General features: G+C 42.3%; 1 protein-coding gene across 21 annotated transcripts in view; it reads left to right on the plus strand.

The window, feature by feature from the left end:
- Positions 1–15,288, plus strand: part of LOC124605478 (calcium/calmodulin-dependent protein kinase type II alpha chain) — a 983,452-nt gene that overhangs the window by 647,375 nt on the left and 320,789 nt on the right. For all 21 annotated transcript variants that reach the window (XM_047137200.1, XM_047137224.1, XM_047137250.1 and 18 more), the window contains exon 3: positions 2,125–2,184. In XM_047137200.1, coding sequence (XP_046993156.1) covers positions 2,125–2,184 — 60 coding nt within the window. The remainder of the gene's footprint in view (positions 1–2,124; positions 2,185–15,288) is intronic.

A 15,288-nucleotide genomic window follows, 5' to 3' on the forward strand; every position in this document is an offset into this window, starting at 1 on the left:
AACACGCACTTCTACTTCTTAAATTTATCGTTATCTAATCTCTACCTTTTGATGCGATCTTCTGTCTATTGCTATCTTTGCTTTTTTTATATTCTGCTTATTCTTAAATTGATAATTTTATGACTTCCTTAAAGTACAGCAAAAGAGAGCGTGTAACACTGTGCTAATGCACACGATACTCTTTAAAGCCTGTATTATGGTAAGTTGACGGGCTTCACCTTAAGAGAAAGGATTTTTGTATAGATTTTGACCGCGTGTACCTGAATGGAGGCAAATCAGACGTACACCCACTCAGTAATAACAATGATACGTCAAGCAATTCCGGAGTGCAACCACACGTCAGGACGGACAAGAAACAACACAGCAGATGCTACCAAATTGTTAATAATACGGTCGCCAGCCTAATTAGGCATTAACTGAGTTTCTTCCCTGTGCAAGTTGGTGTACGTTCATACAAAACAACACGTAATAACACTGCATAATATGGTAAATTTTAGAACCAGAAAATCTACTGAACTAATAATTTCACTTTCTGTACTAATATGGACAAGCCATAAATACACAACAATACACTATAATGTTTACTACAAACTTCGTACTGTCTATTGATCTGATTAAAATCGGGCATAGGTTACCCTAGAAATAGCACTTTCTAAACACACATACAATGTCAATTTTGAAAAAGGTAAAACACTGATAAATTTTGGTTTTATATTGACTTTAACTTTGCTGGTCAAATCAGTTCAGTACACTTCAGAATTCAAATGAATTGAAAAGAAAAGGGGGGGGGGGACCCTGAAACTGTTATGATCACTGTATTGAAAATTTTGATTATTGAAATCATTAAGCACTCAAGATTTCCAATATATGAGTTACTACTCTTTTTGTCTTATTTCCTGCTCATTTAACTACCATTATTTTTGTCTCAAATTAATTAAACTTCATTACTAAACCAATTTCAACATTATCTTCCAACTTTGTCAGACCTATATTATTTACCTATATATTCATTAACAACAAAGTTCTTTAAACATCATTCTAACATAGATAGGTCGGCAGGTAATTATTATTAACATAAATTTTAAATCTTCATTTCGGGACACTCGGATTGCACAACATGTGGAAAGGACCCTGTCTAGGTTAGTTGTGAGGATAATTAACTGATAGGACAGTTCTGGTAAAATTTAAGTTGTTATTGAACAGTATGGAACAAAAGTAACACTGGTCCACACGAACACAGTACTAAAAGTTTCAACCTGTTTGTATCGATGTGGCGGTTGGCGGGCGGCGAGATGGCGAGGCACAGAGCACACATACAATCACAGCAATGGCTCTTGTTGTATCGGCACTTTGCTTCTTTTTAGCGTCGCAATACTTTTCCGTTTAGTGCCTATGGAATATTGCCATGCTGTATAGGCGCCGGAAACGGCACATCCGAGGCTTAACGAAATCACGTTTTCCAGTAGATCCTCCTCGATTCAGAACGTGTTTCTCAGACCGATGCCCAATTCCGACTACTACTGCTGAGCCCGTTATGCCGTGCAGCGCCCGTGTGCATTTTCCCGCGCTCGCCTGCCATCCACCTTTTACCGCTCCCCTACAGACAGGGTATTCACCCGAGGTTTTGCATTCTACATATCCTAATACATTGCCTACGTATGGACCAGGCGCACAATTACAACTTTAACATCTTACAACAGTTTCAACATTTCTTACATTTCAATTTTGTTATAATATTGCTTGCAATTTGACATAAACATTAATATTCACATCGAAAATTGTTTACAGTTTCTTTAACATAATGACATGAAACAAAAAAAAAAAGAAATGAAATCAGAACATCGATTACACTAATTTCTCGAAAATCAGAAGAAAAATTTATTATATGTACAATAGTGTAGCGTTGGTGTTGTTACAAGCGATATGTCTGAGAGACTTAAACACTGTCTGGCAAAAAAGGGGTTACACGTTAAAAGTTATGTCATGTATCGGCATAAAATATTAATTTTGTGGGATCGTCAGCCAACGCTATTTTCCGACTCACTCGGAGAATTTATGAAAAAACTCTTACTTAATAATATTTTCTACGTATTATGTAATTAAATGTTTGTTTTTATGTTCCAGATTTCCAGAAGCTCGAGAGAGAAGCTCGTATATGCAGGAAGCTGCAACATCCGAACATAGGTAAGTGTGTGTCTCCGTTTTTCTCATTCCGACAGCCTAGTAAACTTCAGTAAGCCAAAGACCGATAGAGGGTGAAATTTCGTGACCCAACGGTCGCAGTATCGCTTGATGAAGCAAAACGACAGAACTGCTACAGTTTTCTTGTTTCCGAAATGTCAGTTGTTCAAATTTCCGGCAGCTGAAAACTGTATGCCACACCCAGGGTTTGGATTTCGACGGCAGTGCTCTTACCGAGAATCTTTTTTTTTTTAATTTATTGGCTTTCGGAATATGCCCATACAGACTTCTCAACACTGGAAATGTCATACTACAGTTCGTTTTGACAATTCGGAGTATGCGTTAGTTCAAGTGGTACCGTGGCACGAAATTTTTTTTACTGACTGTTGAGCTGTAGAGGCGCGACTTCTGACTCGACCTCAGAGCTTCAATTCTGCGTATAGCTTCTGGAGTCGCGCCTGCATAGCGCAACACTCAGTAAGAACACTGCCCTCGAAATTGGTTCAAGTCCCGATTGGACACACAGCGTAGCGGAAGGTTGCGTAATACCGGTCAAGTAAGCTTTACCGAAATTATATGTTTTGAAAGTGTTATCGAAAAATTCTTCACACCAAAAATACTACGATACATTACTTAACAAAATTATAACCTCAATGTTACAACAACATAGTTCGATGATTTTGTGTGCATTTTTCCACCTTGTGAATTTTGATCATTAAAATGTTAGGAGTGTTGTTTCGGACATAAAATATTAACGTGTAAAAAAGTCATTTTTGTTACAAAAAGATTTAACTGTGCCGTAAATGATTATGAAAATTAATCTAAAATATATCAAGTTATATATCGGGACGTTGGGGATATGTTGACACAAATAAGCAAAAATTCATATCAAAGTTATTAAGTTGAAGTTTCGATCAGGATAGCCCTACACCAAAGTACTAGTTTATTCTTTAGTCAAACATTTGTCACATATGTAATAAAGCCTGTACAGTTCTCAATGAACAAACTCTCTTAAGTGGTATCGAATCCAATTTCTTCTTAACTGCACGGCTTCGGCAAATACCGTTTCCTGTTCACCACCGAATGTTCTCGGAAAAACATGTTATTTCTAAAACGGTTTAACGTCCACCTCTTTGTTTTCCCGAAAAGTCTATCTCCTAATTTACTTTTTTTCTCGCTCGCTTTCCTGATTGACAATTTAAAAAGTCTGAATTTTTCTACGACCTCCTTCACGTTATTTTAATCGCATTTATGTCGCGACTTTTCCATATACGCCTTTTAAAAAGAAAAAAAAAACATAAAAATATCAGTTATCTGGTTTGTCCGTTACAACTCGAAATTGATTTATATTATGCAACACGAACTTCCCGCGGTTTAACATACTCTTCGTTATTACTTTGCTAGATATTGTCACAGACTACAATGTAGACAATAATATGAGTTGTATCGAAAGATAAAATAATAATGTAACATAACTTTGTAGTGTTGTGTTTTGTTTGCAGTAATGTAACGTTTGTACACCGAAAAACTCACTATTAACAGATAACTTGTTACCACTTTGAAAAGCACTATTGTTTTGATTGTAAATCGCCTGAACGGTCATGTTCCTCCATAAGTCACACCACAGTGGGGTTTGGGTGCTTCCATTAGCAGTAGAGCTTGGAGATAGCTCTTGTACGGTACAATCCGCTGTCCCATATTATCCGACCCTGCTTTGGATCTGGTAAGAGTTTGGAAACGCTGTACAATCCGCAGCAGAGTGAAACATTCATTCTAGAAACATTGGTCATTAATATCAAGCAAGCGTCTTCAAGTTCGTCTAATGCTGACAGATCCAGTTTGCAGGAAATCGGGGCTAAGTACTGCTGGTTAAAAAAAAAATTAGCAGAGGAAGGACCTTTCTCCTTCGATGAGAGAACTGTTAATGGTACCACTATCTGGACATGCTGCTATATTGTGCCTCATGCCACAACGTAAGCAGGGATTTTATCTTTCAACAAAATGGAACCCCTCCACATTTCCACATTTGTGTGCGAGATTACCTGAAGAAGATGTTGCCATGTCGTTGGATATTCTTTGTGGAGGCCGAACTTGAAGCCTTGCATTGTTTTCTTATGAGATTACATCAGGAATGTCGTTAATGTCCACCTCGACCATAGAACCTCGAAGACTTGGGACACGGCATCCTAGCAATTTTTCGTACCGTAATTCGTGTTATCGTGTTATCTGGGTCGGACATGCATGAAATTGGACTACCGATTAGATGGGTGCCCTCTGATGCAATGTGAACACACATAACAGTCATAAATATTTTAAAAAACCTAAGAGTTTGTCCTTTAAATACTGCCCATTTATCTGTAGCGATGGTCTGAAATTTTTTGTGGTGGATTGTGGAGCGCCCAGAAGTCGCGGTGCAGGCCATTTCACGAACAAAACTCGGAACACCTGGCAACCCGACGTTCGGTCTAAATTCTGTCCGTCGGTGTACGGATTTAGCGAACACTGGGCCAGCGCGCGGCGTTCTCTGGAGTGCAGACTGGAATCTGCAGGCGACCCGTCCAGCACCGCACCGCAGCTCGCCTCGACCCCGAACACCTGTTGATCGCTGCCCTGCTTACCGTGCGACACACCAGCCTCCCTTGGCCCTGAAATTGGATTTGCTATCCATCTTCATTCAGCGCTCGCTACCGACACGGTGCCTCATGAAAATCGTTACAAGTATATTCTCAGGCAGTTTTATTCCAATTTCTTTGGTTTTAGTTTGACTTCCATAACCCAAGATCTTCATGTGCTCGTGGGAAAAATTTAAATTTAAAAAATATGTATTCCCACTGTATGATCTACAGTGTGTTTCAGATAAGTTACGAGGGGCATTCTATATTGATTTACACTTTTATTTCTGCCGTCATCCATTGTGCGCCATTTGACTCATTGCAGTTGTAATGAGTACAGATGTAGTACTTTGGTCTAACTGTAGGTGGCAGGACAGTTACAAGAAGTGTACACAGTACAGCTCATTTTACCAACTGCAGCCATTACGTGAACGGACGACATGGCGTGTGATCATCAAGGACAACGCTGGAGCTGGAGCCGGCTGGAGTGGCCGAGCGGTTCTAGGCGCTACAGTCTGGAACCGCGCGACCGCTACGGTCGCAGGTTCGAATCTTGCCTCGGGCATGGATGTGTGTGCTGTCCTTAGGTTAGTTAGGTTTAAGTAGTTCTAAGATCTAGGGGACCGATGACCTCAGAAGTTAAGTGCCATAGTGCTCAGAACCATTTGAACCATTTTGAACCAACGCTGGACGATTTGCGTTCAGTGGAAGGAGGATGGAAACACTGCGGATATTCACAGGCGATTGGTGGCAGTGTGTCTAGAGCGTGCACCGTCAGGAAAAAGTTCTTGCAACATGACAACACGCCTTCAGACACGAGTATGAAAACCACGCCTGCCATCGTTGAAATGGGGTTCCAGGCACTGCCACACCGTATTCTCCTGACTTTGGGCTCGCAGTTCCTGGTAGACTGTTAAGTAATGCCCGGCCGCCCGCCCGCCCGGTTAGCCGTGCGGTCTAAAGCACTGCTTTCCGGGCGAGAAGGCGTGCCGGTCCCCGGCACGAATCCGCCCGGCGGATTAATGTCGAGGTCCGGTGTGCCGGCCAGTCTGTGGGGGATTTTTAAGCCGGTTTCCCATTAGCCTCGGCGAATGCGGGCTGCTTCCCATTATTCCGTCTCAGTTACACTAGGTCGGCGAGTGCTGCGCAAACACTTTCTCCACGTACGCGTACAGCATAATTACTCTACGACACAAACATTTGGGTTACACTTGTCTGGTGTGAGACATCCCCGGGGGGTCCACTGGGGGCTGAACCGCACAATAACCCTAGGTTCGGTGTGGGGCGGCGGTGGGGTGAGTGGACTGCTGTAGCCTGTTGTGGAGTTGTGAACCACTGAGGGCTACGGCCGGGACGTAGCCTCTCCGTCGTTTCTAGGTCACCAGTTCCATACAATACAATACAATACAATACAATGACCGGCCATAGGTATCTTCATAGCCCCGAGTAGGCGGTAATCAGAAGTGGTCAATTCAGGAGATTACAATGGGTGTGTCAGAACCTAGGACCCAATCTCAGCGATGGCGGCCGTGGTTCTCCGTCTCGTGTGGGGACGAGCGTTGTGTTGCAAGAGCATGTTTTTTGTTACGGCGTACACTCTCCACAGACTGCCACCAATCGCTTGTTAATATCCGCACTGTTTACACCCTCATTCCACAGAAACCTCTTCACTGTTCTTGACGATCACTCTCTATATTGTCCGCTCTCGTAATGGCAGCAGTTGGAAAAATTGTCTGTGCTGTGCAGGCATCACACTTCTAGTGATTTTCCTTCCTCTAAGGGTATACCACAGGACTACCGCAATTATGAGTCAAATAGCGCCTCATGGATAACGGGAAAAAGTAAAGTGTAAATCAATATGGAACTCCCCCCGTATTTTTCTCGGTAACTTAGAAAATAATAATTGAAAGCACTATTTAGTCAACTAAGTGTAACAGATGTTTTTCAATCTGCAATGTTATGAACGTAGTTTATTTAGTTATCTTCTAGAAAGTTACGGCAACGAGCTATAAGTATTGTTTTAACTTATTATTATTGCTCTAAATACAACATTATGTTATCCTATCCCATTACGGCGACCGAACTTCCCCGCATGGGACCTCCCGACCAATAATGCCATACGATCATTTCATTTTTTGTGTACAGATCAGTTTAAGTTAAATTTCTATCAGTTTCAGTAATGGAGCTAGAAACTTCAAATTTTTAGGGTTGGATGCAACTTGCTGTACAACTTGGTTATGTTCAGATGAATGCTCTGCTGCCGCAATGCGTTGACACGAGTGCTGAATGCACAACTCAGTACTGTGTACAAATCAGTTTTAGTTGGTGAGATAGAAACATACAAAGTTTTATGGTACGCGACGTGTAGTATTCGCCACGCAGGTGTAAGGCTGATACCAAGGCTGCAGCAGCGTCTCGCAAGCAGACAAGAAGCATGTAACACACACACACTTTCATATCGTCACTTCTAGCTGGTCCTTGTCTATTGATGCCGCGCCGCATCAAACTACTTGTTTTACGAAGTCGTTATTCAGCACGTAAGAATGTAATGACTGAGGCAGCCATTCGAACAAAGTGTTTAAAGGCAAAAGCCGTGGTTGCTTCATCAGCAACGTGTCAGCATTCGCCAAACGTACTCTTTGAATGTATATGATATGTTTACTCCGCGGTAACATATGCAGAAGACGAAACGTCATTCGCTGTCCATTCCGACCTGCCTTGTCTACGGCAGTATAACCGCACATTGCTTCAAAAAAATGGTTCAAATGGCTCTGAGCACTATGGGACTTAACAGCTGAGGTCATCAGTCCCCTAGAACTTAGAACTACTTAAACCTAACTAACCGAAGGACATCAAACACATCCATGCCCGAGGCAGGATTCGAACTTGCGACCGTAGCGCCTAGAACCGCTCGGCCACCGTGGCCGGCGCACATTACTTGAAACAGCACTTCGAAGAAGCCCGCCACTTCGTGACACCAGCGACTCCGCATCTTGTCCGCAGGTCGTATACATGGCACAGTGAGTTGTACAGTCGGGATTTCCACGATTTTTTTTACACCAAAATGCCTTTCGTACTTCTATGCCGATTTACAGAAGAAATTATGATGGAGGTAAAAAAATTATATTTAAATATCTTGTTAGCAAGAATTCACGGGAAGAACTTTACTGCGTGTCGAAGTTCAAGGGTATGTTTTTGCTATTGAAGTTCCTAAAATAGGTTAACTTTAATGAAGAGTACAGTTACGAGTTGGTGCTTACGTTTACCTATCTAATTAAATATTCCTTTCCCTTGTTGCAGAGAAAAACACCCAATCTCAAACACCGACTACATTAAACCTTCCGGTACTTCCAGGTCTCTCCCAAATATAAAACCTTCCTGAATCATTCCTAAATCAGGTCTTTGCACTAACTAAATCGTGCCTTGTGCAGTGTTCTACAGGGTGGCTTTCGCTTTTATTTCATCCCGCGGTCCATGCTCTACTAATTTCCATTTTCTTCGTTTTTTCTCTGTGGAATTGAAGTCCCCATCTCAGTTAAGTATCTTAACACGCTGAACAATTTATTTGACCCTATCATAAATTTTATTCAATGTATTCATCATCTGCGTACGTCGTTGTACTAGGTGTCTCTCTTAGCTGTCATAATAATCTGCTCACCGTATTATTCGTAGTATTTTCTTGTGTATTATTAGACATACTCCTACATTGTTCCTTCTTTTTTTCAGCATGTCGACATGATTAAGGAATTTAATGCTCCACGGCCCAACCCGTACTACACCCGTTTCATTTTCCCGACGATATCTACCTAAGTAGCCCCCGCCGGTAATTAAAAATGTGGGTCTGTTTTACGCCCTGAATATTTTACCCAGGAGGATGTAACTATCAGTAAGCCTTGTGATAGAGCTGCATGGTTAAATGCTGTAGCTAGCGAGGGGCTGGGAGTGGTAAGGGGCCAGGTTGCCAAAAACTAACAATTGAACCAGAAAAAGACAACGTATTTGTTTAAATTAGTACTGGAAATATTTATGTGTTTCGCTAGCAGGTCCTTAGTAATTCCGAGAAACGTCGATAAATGCAAACAAATAAACAGTCCAATTTTAGAAACTGAACAATATTACTGAAGATAGCAACTGTAAAGATTTTCAAATGCCAAAAAACGAACAATATAATTTTAGAATTAGAAACTGGGCTCCGGTGGTTCTGTTTCAACATGGATTAACAAGCACAGTATTAACTAAAAGAGCGTTAAACGTTTCCATTAGCAGATGTTACTTACCAGTAAACTAGCATGAATGAACATTTAATTATCACCTCAGAGCAGGCAATAAACCAAAGTTAAAGAAAACTATAAAACAAATCGGCAACAATAAATGATATGCAAATAAACTTAAGAAACAACGCCCAGTTGGCTTCAACTGACAGTGAGATATTTAACCCTGCATATTGAAGCAAGCCCAGATAATTCTCCTAAACTACAAATAAGGCTGTAACCCAACAAACAGAATATTTGTAACATAAACAGACAGACACTCAGTAATATACAAACTAGCCTTTTTTAAAATTTGTTTGAAAGTGTATGAATATAATTTTAACCAGACCCCTCACACAGATTCAATTAAGACAGCAACATTAAAGTTGTCTTCATCCTGAGACGCATTACAGGCACAACTCATAATATTTATGAATTATCCACAGAGCGTGGAGACAACAGATAGAAACAAGCGTAAAGCAAACCAAATTTAAGAATGTAACTACGTGTGAACGCCTCTTAGAATCACTGGGGACAGCATACAGGTAGAACCCACAGTATAAGACACCCCCTCCGCAACCACCGTGGTACAGCAGTTAAATACAAGTATTTTATCGCATAGTGTACACATTGTGGTGCACACCAAGAAAGTCTGTATGCCTCAACAGCCATTGCGCTTTGCCTGCAATTCCCTTAGATAGCCGACATCTGAGGTAATAGAAGACCGTCTTCCACCAGAATCGAGTATCGTGTTTCTCAAGTAAATAAATTGACAAACTGGCCACGCAGACTTAAGTCAACTCTACAGACTGCGCGTGTCCCCTGGTCCCTGGCGTGCCTGGGATGCTAGGCAGGCCGTTGCTGAGTTACAGGAAAAGAGGTCAAATCGAGCTTCAGATTATGTATAGAAAGCGTCCGGGAACCACATGCCCTCAGTACCATCATAGTAAGGTCATGTTTGCCAATGTTACGAGGCCGTATCAGTCAACCGTACTGTTACCCCTGCAACTATTAAAAGTACGGATGCCCTTCTGTAGAAACATATGTTACTCTGGGCCCTTGCCACGCGGAATGGCCGCGCTGCTAGAGGCGCCATGTCACGGACTGCGCGGCCCCTCCCGTCGGAGGTTCGAGTCCTCCCTCGGGCACAGGTGTGTGTGTTGTTCTTAGCATAAGTTAGTTTAAGTAGTGTGTAAATCTAGGGACCGATGACCTCAGCAATTCGCTCCCTTAGAAATTCGCACACATTTGAACATCTGGCCCCTTCACAGCTAACCCTTCAATGTGGTTGGAACTACTGTACTGCTGTCTGCCACAGTGAACTATCGTGCTGATGATTCCGATCCGTAGAGCTCCCACGCTGTCAGACAAAGAGAGCCTCAGGTAAGAAGTATGACAGCAACGGATACTCAGATCCATAATTCGAACTGGCACAGCGGTGGAAGATGAACAAAACACCTGGAACATAACGGGCTCAAGAAAAGAAAAGAAAGTCGAAGTGTCGTTTATCTGTTCCACTCCCGAAACAAAAAAAGAACAAAAAGAAATCAGTAAAAAAAATGCTGGCGAGACACAGCATTCATTGTATTCAACTCCCATCAGCCAAATGAAAGGTCTGCTTCGTAACGGTAGAGCCATCATAGGTATCCTAGAAGCGAATGTAAGCTGTATACCTCTACAGTGTGGCGAGTCTTGTGTGAGACAGGCTACTGGAAGGACTAAAGATAAGGGTTAATGTCTAGTCGACGACAAGATTGTTAGAGACGAAAAATGGTTCAAATGGCTCTGAGCACTATGGAACTTAACAGCTGAGGTCATCAGTCCCCTAGAACTTAGAACTACTTAAACCTAACTAACCTAAGGACATCACACACATCCATGCCCGAGGCAGGATTCGAACCTGTGACCGTAGCGGTCGCGCGGTTCCAGACTCTAACGCCAAGAACCGCTCGGCCACCCGGCCGGCTTAGAGACGATGATTAAGTCGAAATGGACAGGGACGGGAAGGAAACCGGCCCTATACTTTTAATTCTTGGGTTGGGTTGTATGGGGAAGAAACGAAACAGCGAGGTCATCGGTCTCATCGGATTAGGGAAGGACGGGGGAGGAATTCGGCCGTGCCCTTTCAAAGGAGCCATCCCGGCATTTGCCTGGAGCAATTTAGGGAAATCATGGAAAACCTAAATCAGGATGGCCGGACGCAGGATTGAACCGTCTTCCTCCCGGAAGCGGGTCCAGTGTAGTATCCACTGCATCTCCTTGGCAGCTCAAAAATGGTTCATATGGCTCTGAGCACTATGGGACTCAACTTCTGAGGTCATTAGACCCTTAGAACTTAGAACTAGTTAAACCTAACTAACCTAAGGACATCACACACATCCATGCCCGAAGCAGGAGTCGAACCTGCGACCGTAGCGGTCTCCCGGTTCCAGACTGCAGCGCCTAGAACCGCACGGCCACTTCCTTGGCAGATCGTTAGACCGATAGAGGAGAGGAGCAAAGAGCATAAGCGACTGAAACAGTCCAACAAATGAGGTGTCGTCAAACAAAATATGGAGCCGTATCACGAAATAAGTCAGACACGTCGTGTTACAGGCCGCATGTTACAGAGGCAATGTCAGTTATGTCTGTAGAAGTAAGAATGTTGCAAAATCTAATACAAACAAGTTTCGTACGCAATGCTTGCGATCTACCATGCATTTTCCTGGCTGACGAGGTCTTCCTATAAAGGCTAAAAGCTCCGAGGAAATATTCGTCTCGTACATTGTCGTTACGAGGGCCAAGAAACAAATGAGCGATAAAGAGGAAGACGTGCGACAAGGAGACGAGCTCGTGTATACATAGCTGGTGCGCCACAAGCGTTTACGGTTGTCGGACGGCTATATTGTCGAAGCTATAAGATGTGACTCTCATGGGACACGTAAGCGAAGTACCTATCGAGGTGTCCAGCACATCGTCCGACGAACACGTAGACAACCTGTGTCGACCGCGCTAGTGAGACACGCGTTCAGTGGCTTTTAAGCACTATGAGTCCACACGTAGCTGAGGAATCTTCGGATTACAGCTCGTACTCTCTACCTGTTTCCGTTTTAATAAATAAGTTTTAAAAAGGGATCACCCGTGAGTAAAAATTTTTTTTTTTTTTAATTTTCCCCTCAGACGTGCACCGGTGAGATTGCGACATTTTTAGCGGATTAATTTTTTTTCTTGAGACAAAATACACTGATCAGCCATAATGCTATGACCACCGACCTAGTAGCCGGTATGTCAATCTTGACACGGATAACAACTTCGACGTGTCGTGACATAGAAGCAATGAGGCCTTAGTAGGTCGGTGGAAGAAACTGGCACCACATTCGCACGTACTTGTCACCTAATTCTCCGTAAATTCCTTGGAAGAGGACACCACGTACAATAACATTCCACATGTGTTCATTCGGGTACAGATCTGGCAAGTTAGGGGGCCAGCACATCAATTGGAACTCGCCATTGTGTTCTTCGAACCATTCCATCACACTCCTGGCCTTGTGATATGGCGCATTATCTAGTTGAAAAATGCCATTGCCATCGGGAAGCATGATCTTCATGAAGGAGTGTATGTGGTCTGTAATCAGTGTACTATACTCCTTGGCCATCATGATGTCTTGCACGACCTCCCTGGATCTGTGGAAGCCCACAAAAGTGTTCCCCAGAGCATAATGGAGCCGCCGCCGTATTATCTCTGTTCCGTAGTACAGGTGTCTAGGAGCTATTCGCCAGGAAGACGACGGATTCGCGCCCACCCATCGCCATGATGAAGAAAGTATCGAGATTCATCGGACCTTGCAGCGCTTTACCACTTCGCCAACGTCCACTGCCGATGGTCACGTGTCCATTTCAGTTGTTTGTTGTTGAAGCCGTTGTGTTAACATTGGTACATGCGTAGTCGTCGGCTGTGGAGACCCATCGTTAGGAGTGTTCGGAGCACTGTGTGTACAGACGCATTTATGCTCTGCCCAGCATTAACGCCTGCTGTCAGTTCCGTCACAATTCGCCGACCGTCCTGTTTTATTACCAGTGAGCTCAGCATGCAGCGTCCGGCATCTCTAATGAGGGGAGGCCGCCCATCATCACGACGTCTGGTTTCGCTACGTGTTGAGGATACTCACCAAAGCACTCCTCGAACACCCGACAAGTTGTGCAGTTTCCGGAATACGACGCGCCTTCTGCATTCCGACGTAATTTAAAAAAATGGTTCTTACAGTTGATTATCATTTCGTTGTTAATATTTTAAAGATTTTGTTCACCAGTAACTTAAAATCTTCGAAAAATCTTTGAACGTGCGAAAAAATGTATGAACAAAACCCGAATTTCGCCCAGCCCAGTATAAAATGATGTACTGTTATTTAGCATTTAAAGCTTTATCGATGACCACGCAGAAAATTAAACTAACTCGAATATCGGTATAAAAATATTTTAAGAATGGAGGTCACCATCATTCTAAACAATCGAAAATGTTTTACTGCGATTTCTTCCAAAACTACTGTGCCATCTTGTAGAAAATTTATTTTCGTGCAAAACGCGCTTAAGTTCGTCAATTTTCGTACAGAAATGAAAAATGGTAGTTTGTAGTAGTTTGTCGTGCATACATTGTTTCGCGGTTCTTCTACTTATTTTTGCCATCATGCTCATACTTAATTCTGATTGGTTGTTGCAACAATTGGTTGGTTGGTTGGTTGTTTTGGGGAAGGAAACCAGACAGCGAGGTCATCGGTCTCATCGGATTAGGGAAGGACGGGGAAGGAAGTCGGCCGTGCCCTTTGAAAGGAACCATCCCGGCATTTGCCTGGAGCGATTTAGGGAAATCACGGAAAACCTAAATCAGGATGGCCGGACGCGGGATGTTGCAACAATTCGCGCCAAAATTATTCACCTGAGTTTTTTCAACAATGACAAGAATTGTAAGATAAGACAATAACAACGTGTATGCCTTTCAATAGTTTGTTGTTTGATGTGGGAATCGTTCAGCTTGGGATATAGTAGGCTTTTACATAAGTTTATCTATGTAATGTGATTGTATCGCAAGTTGATCTACAATACATGAACTATTTACATAAATTATTATTATAAACTTCGCACAGTATTTAATTTTTCGATCAGTATTGTATTTGCAGTTGCTGGGTTTTATGCACTATATTAAATATTTATGGCCATTCTTCATATGGTTGCTTATACAGACTCATGTATATAAATGTAATGTGTCTAGCTATAAAACAAAAAAATTAAAAAACTTAAAAACTTTAAAAATTGAAAAAACATAAAATAAAATCACAAAACAAAAAATAATAAATATTAAAAATATTAATAAATAAAGCCTCCACCTGAAGATAGAGTTAAATTTTGGAACCAGAGTGAAAAGTACTCCTGTAGCAGAACAAAAAAGGCGAATATCTCCTGGGCAGAGTTAGGGATGAAAAAGAAAGGAACCAAATAGCTAAAAACGTTTTTATAGGGGGATAAAATTTCTGGGGATGAATGAATTTGTTCCTGGAGAGGGGGGGCACATTAAAACAATTTTTTGATCTCTCTCTCTCTCTCTCTCTCTCTCTCTCTCTCTCTCTCTCTCTCTCTCTCTGTGTGTGTGTGTGTGTGTGTGTGTGTGTGTGTGTGTGTGTGTCGGGGGGAAGGGGGCGTTGATTTTTTTTTTCCTCCAAGGGGACGATTTACCATTTCTCCACTAAACTAACCCTCTGCTGCATGGATGTTGAGGAGTGTAAGAACACACAGACGCAAATTTATGCGTTTCCTTAGAGTGGGATGCATCTATAATAGGAAGCATCCATCTTAAACTTTAATGACACGCTGTGTCATATTGCACGACATGACAAATGCCATGTTTTATGACATAATAACTTGTCATGTTTACAGCATGACATTATGTGTCATGTTAGTTTACTTGACACAACGCATTATATTGCGTGACGTGGGTACTAATAGTAACATCGCAAACCAGTTAACAACATGAAAACCAATGTATGCTTAAGAGCACATACATTTTGTTAAAATGTTATAAACGTAAAGGCTATAATGCCAGAATTGTATATTTTTACCGTGCAATTTTTTTATGTTGCTGGTGTTACTGTGGTGGTGCTGGTGGTAGTGGAGGTTGTGGTATTCAGTGCGAGGAATGGTTTGATGCAGCTCTCCACACTGGTCCATCCCGTACAAGCGTCGCCATATCTGAATAACTACTGCACCCTATATCC

This window comes from Schistocerca americana, chromosome 1 (assembly GCF_021461395.2).
Source record: "Schistocerca americana isolate TAMUIC-IGC-003095 chromosome 1, iqSchAmer2.1, whole genome shotgun sequence".
Classification (NCBI taxonomy): Eukaryota; Metazoa; Arthropoda; class Insecta; order Orthoptera; family Acrididae; genus Schistocerca; species Schistocerca americana.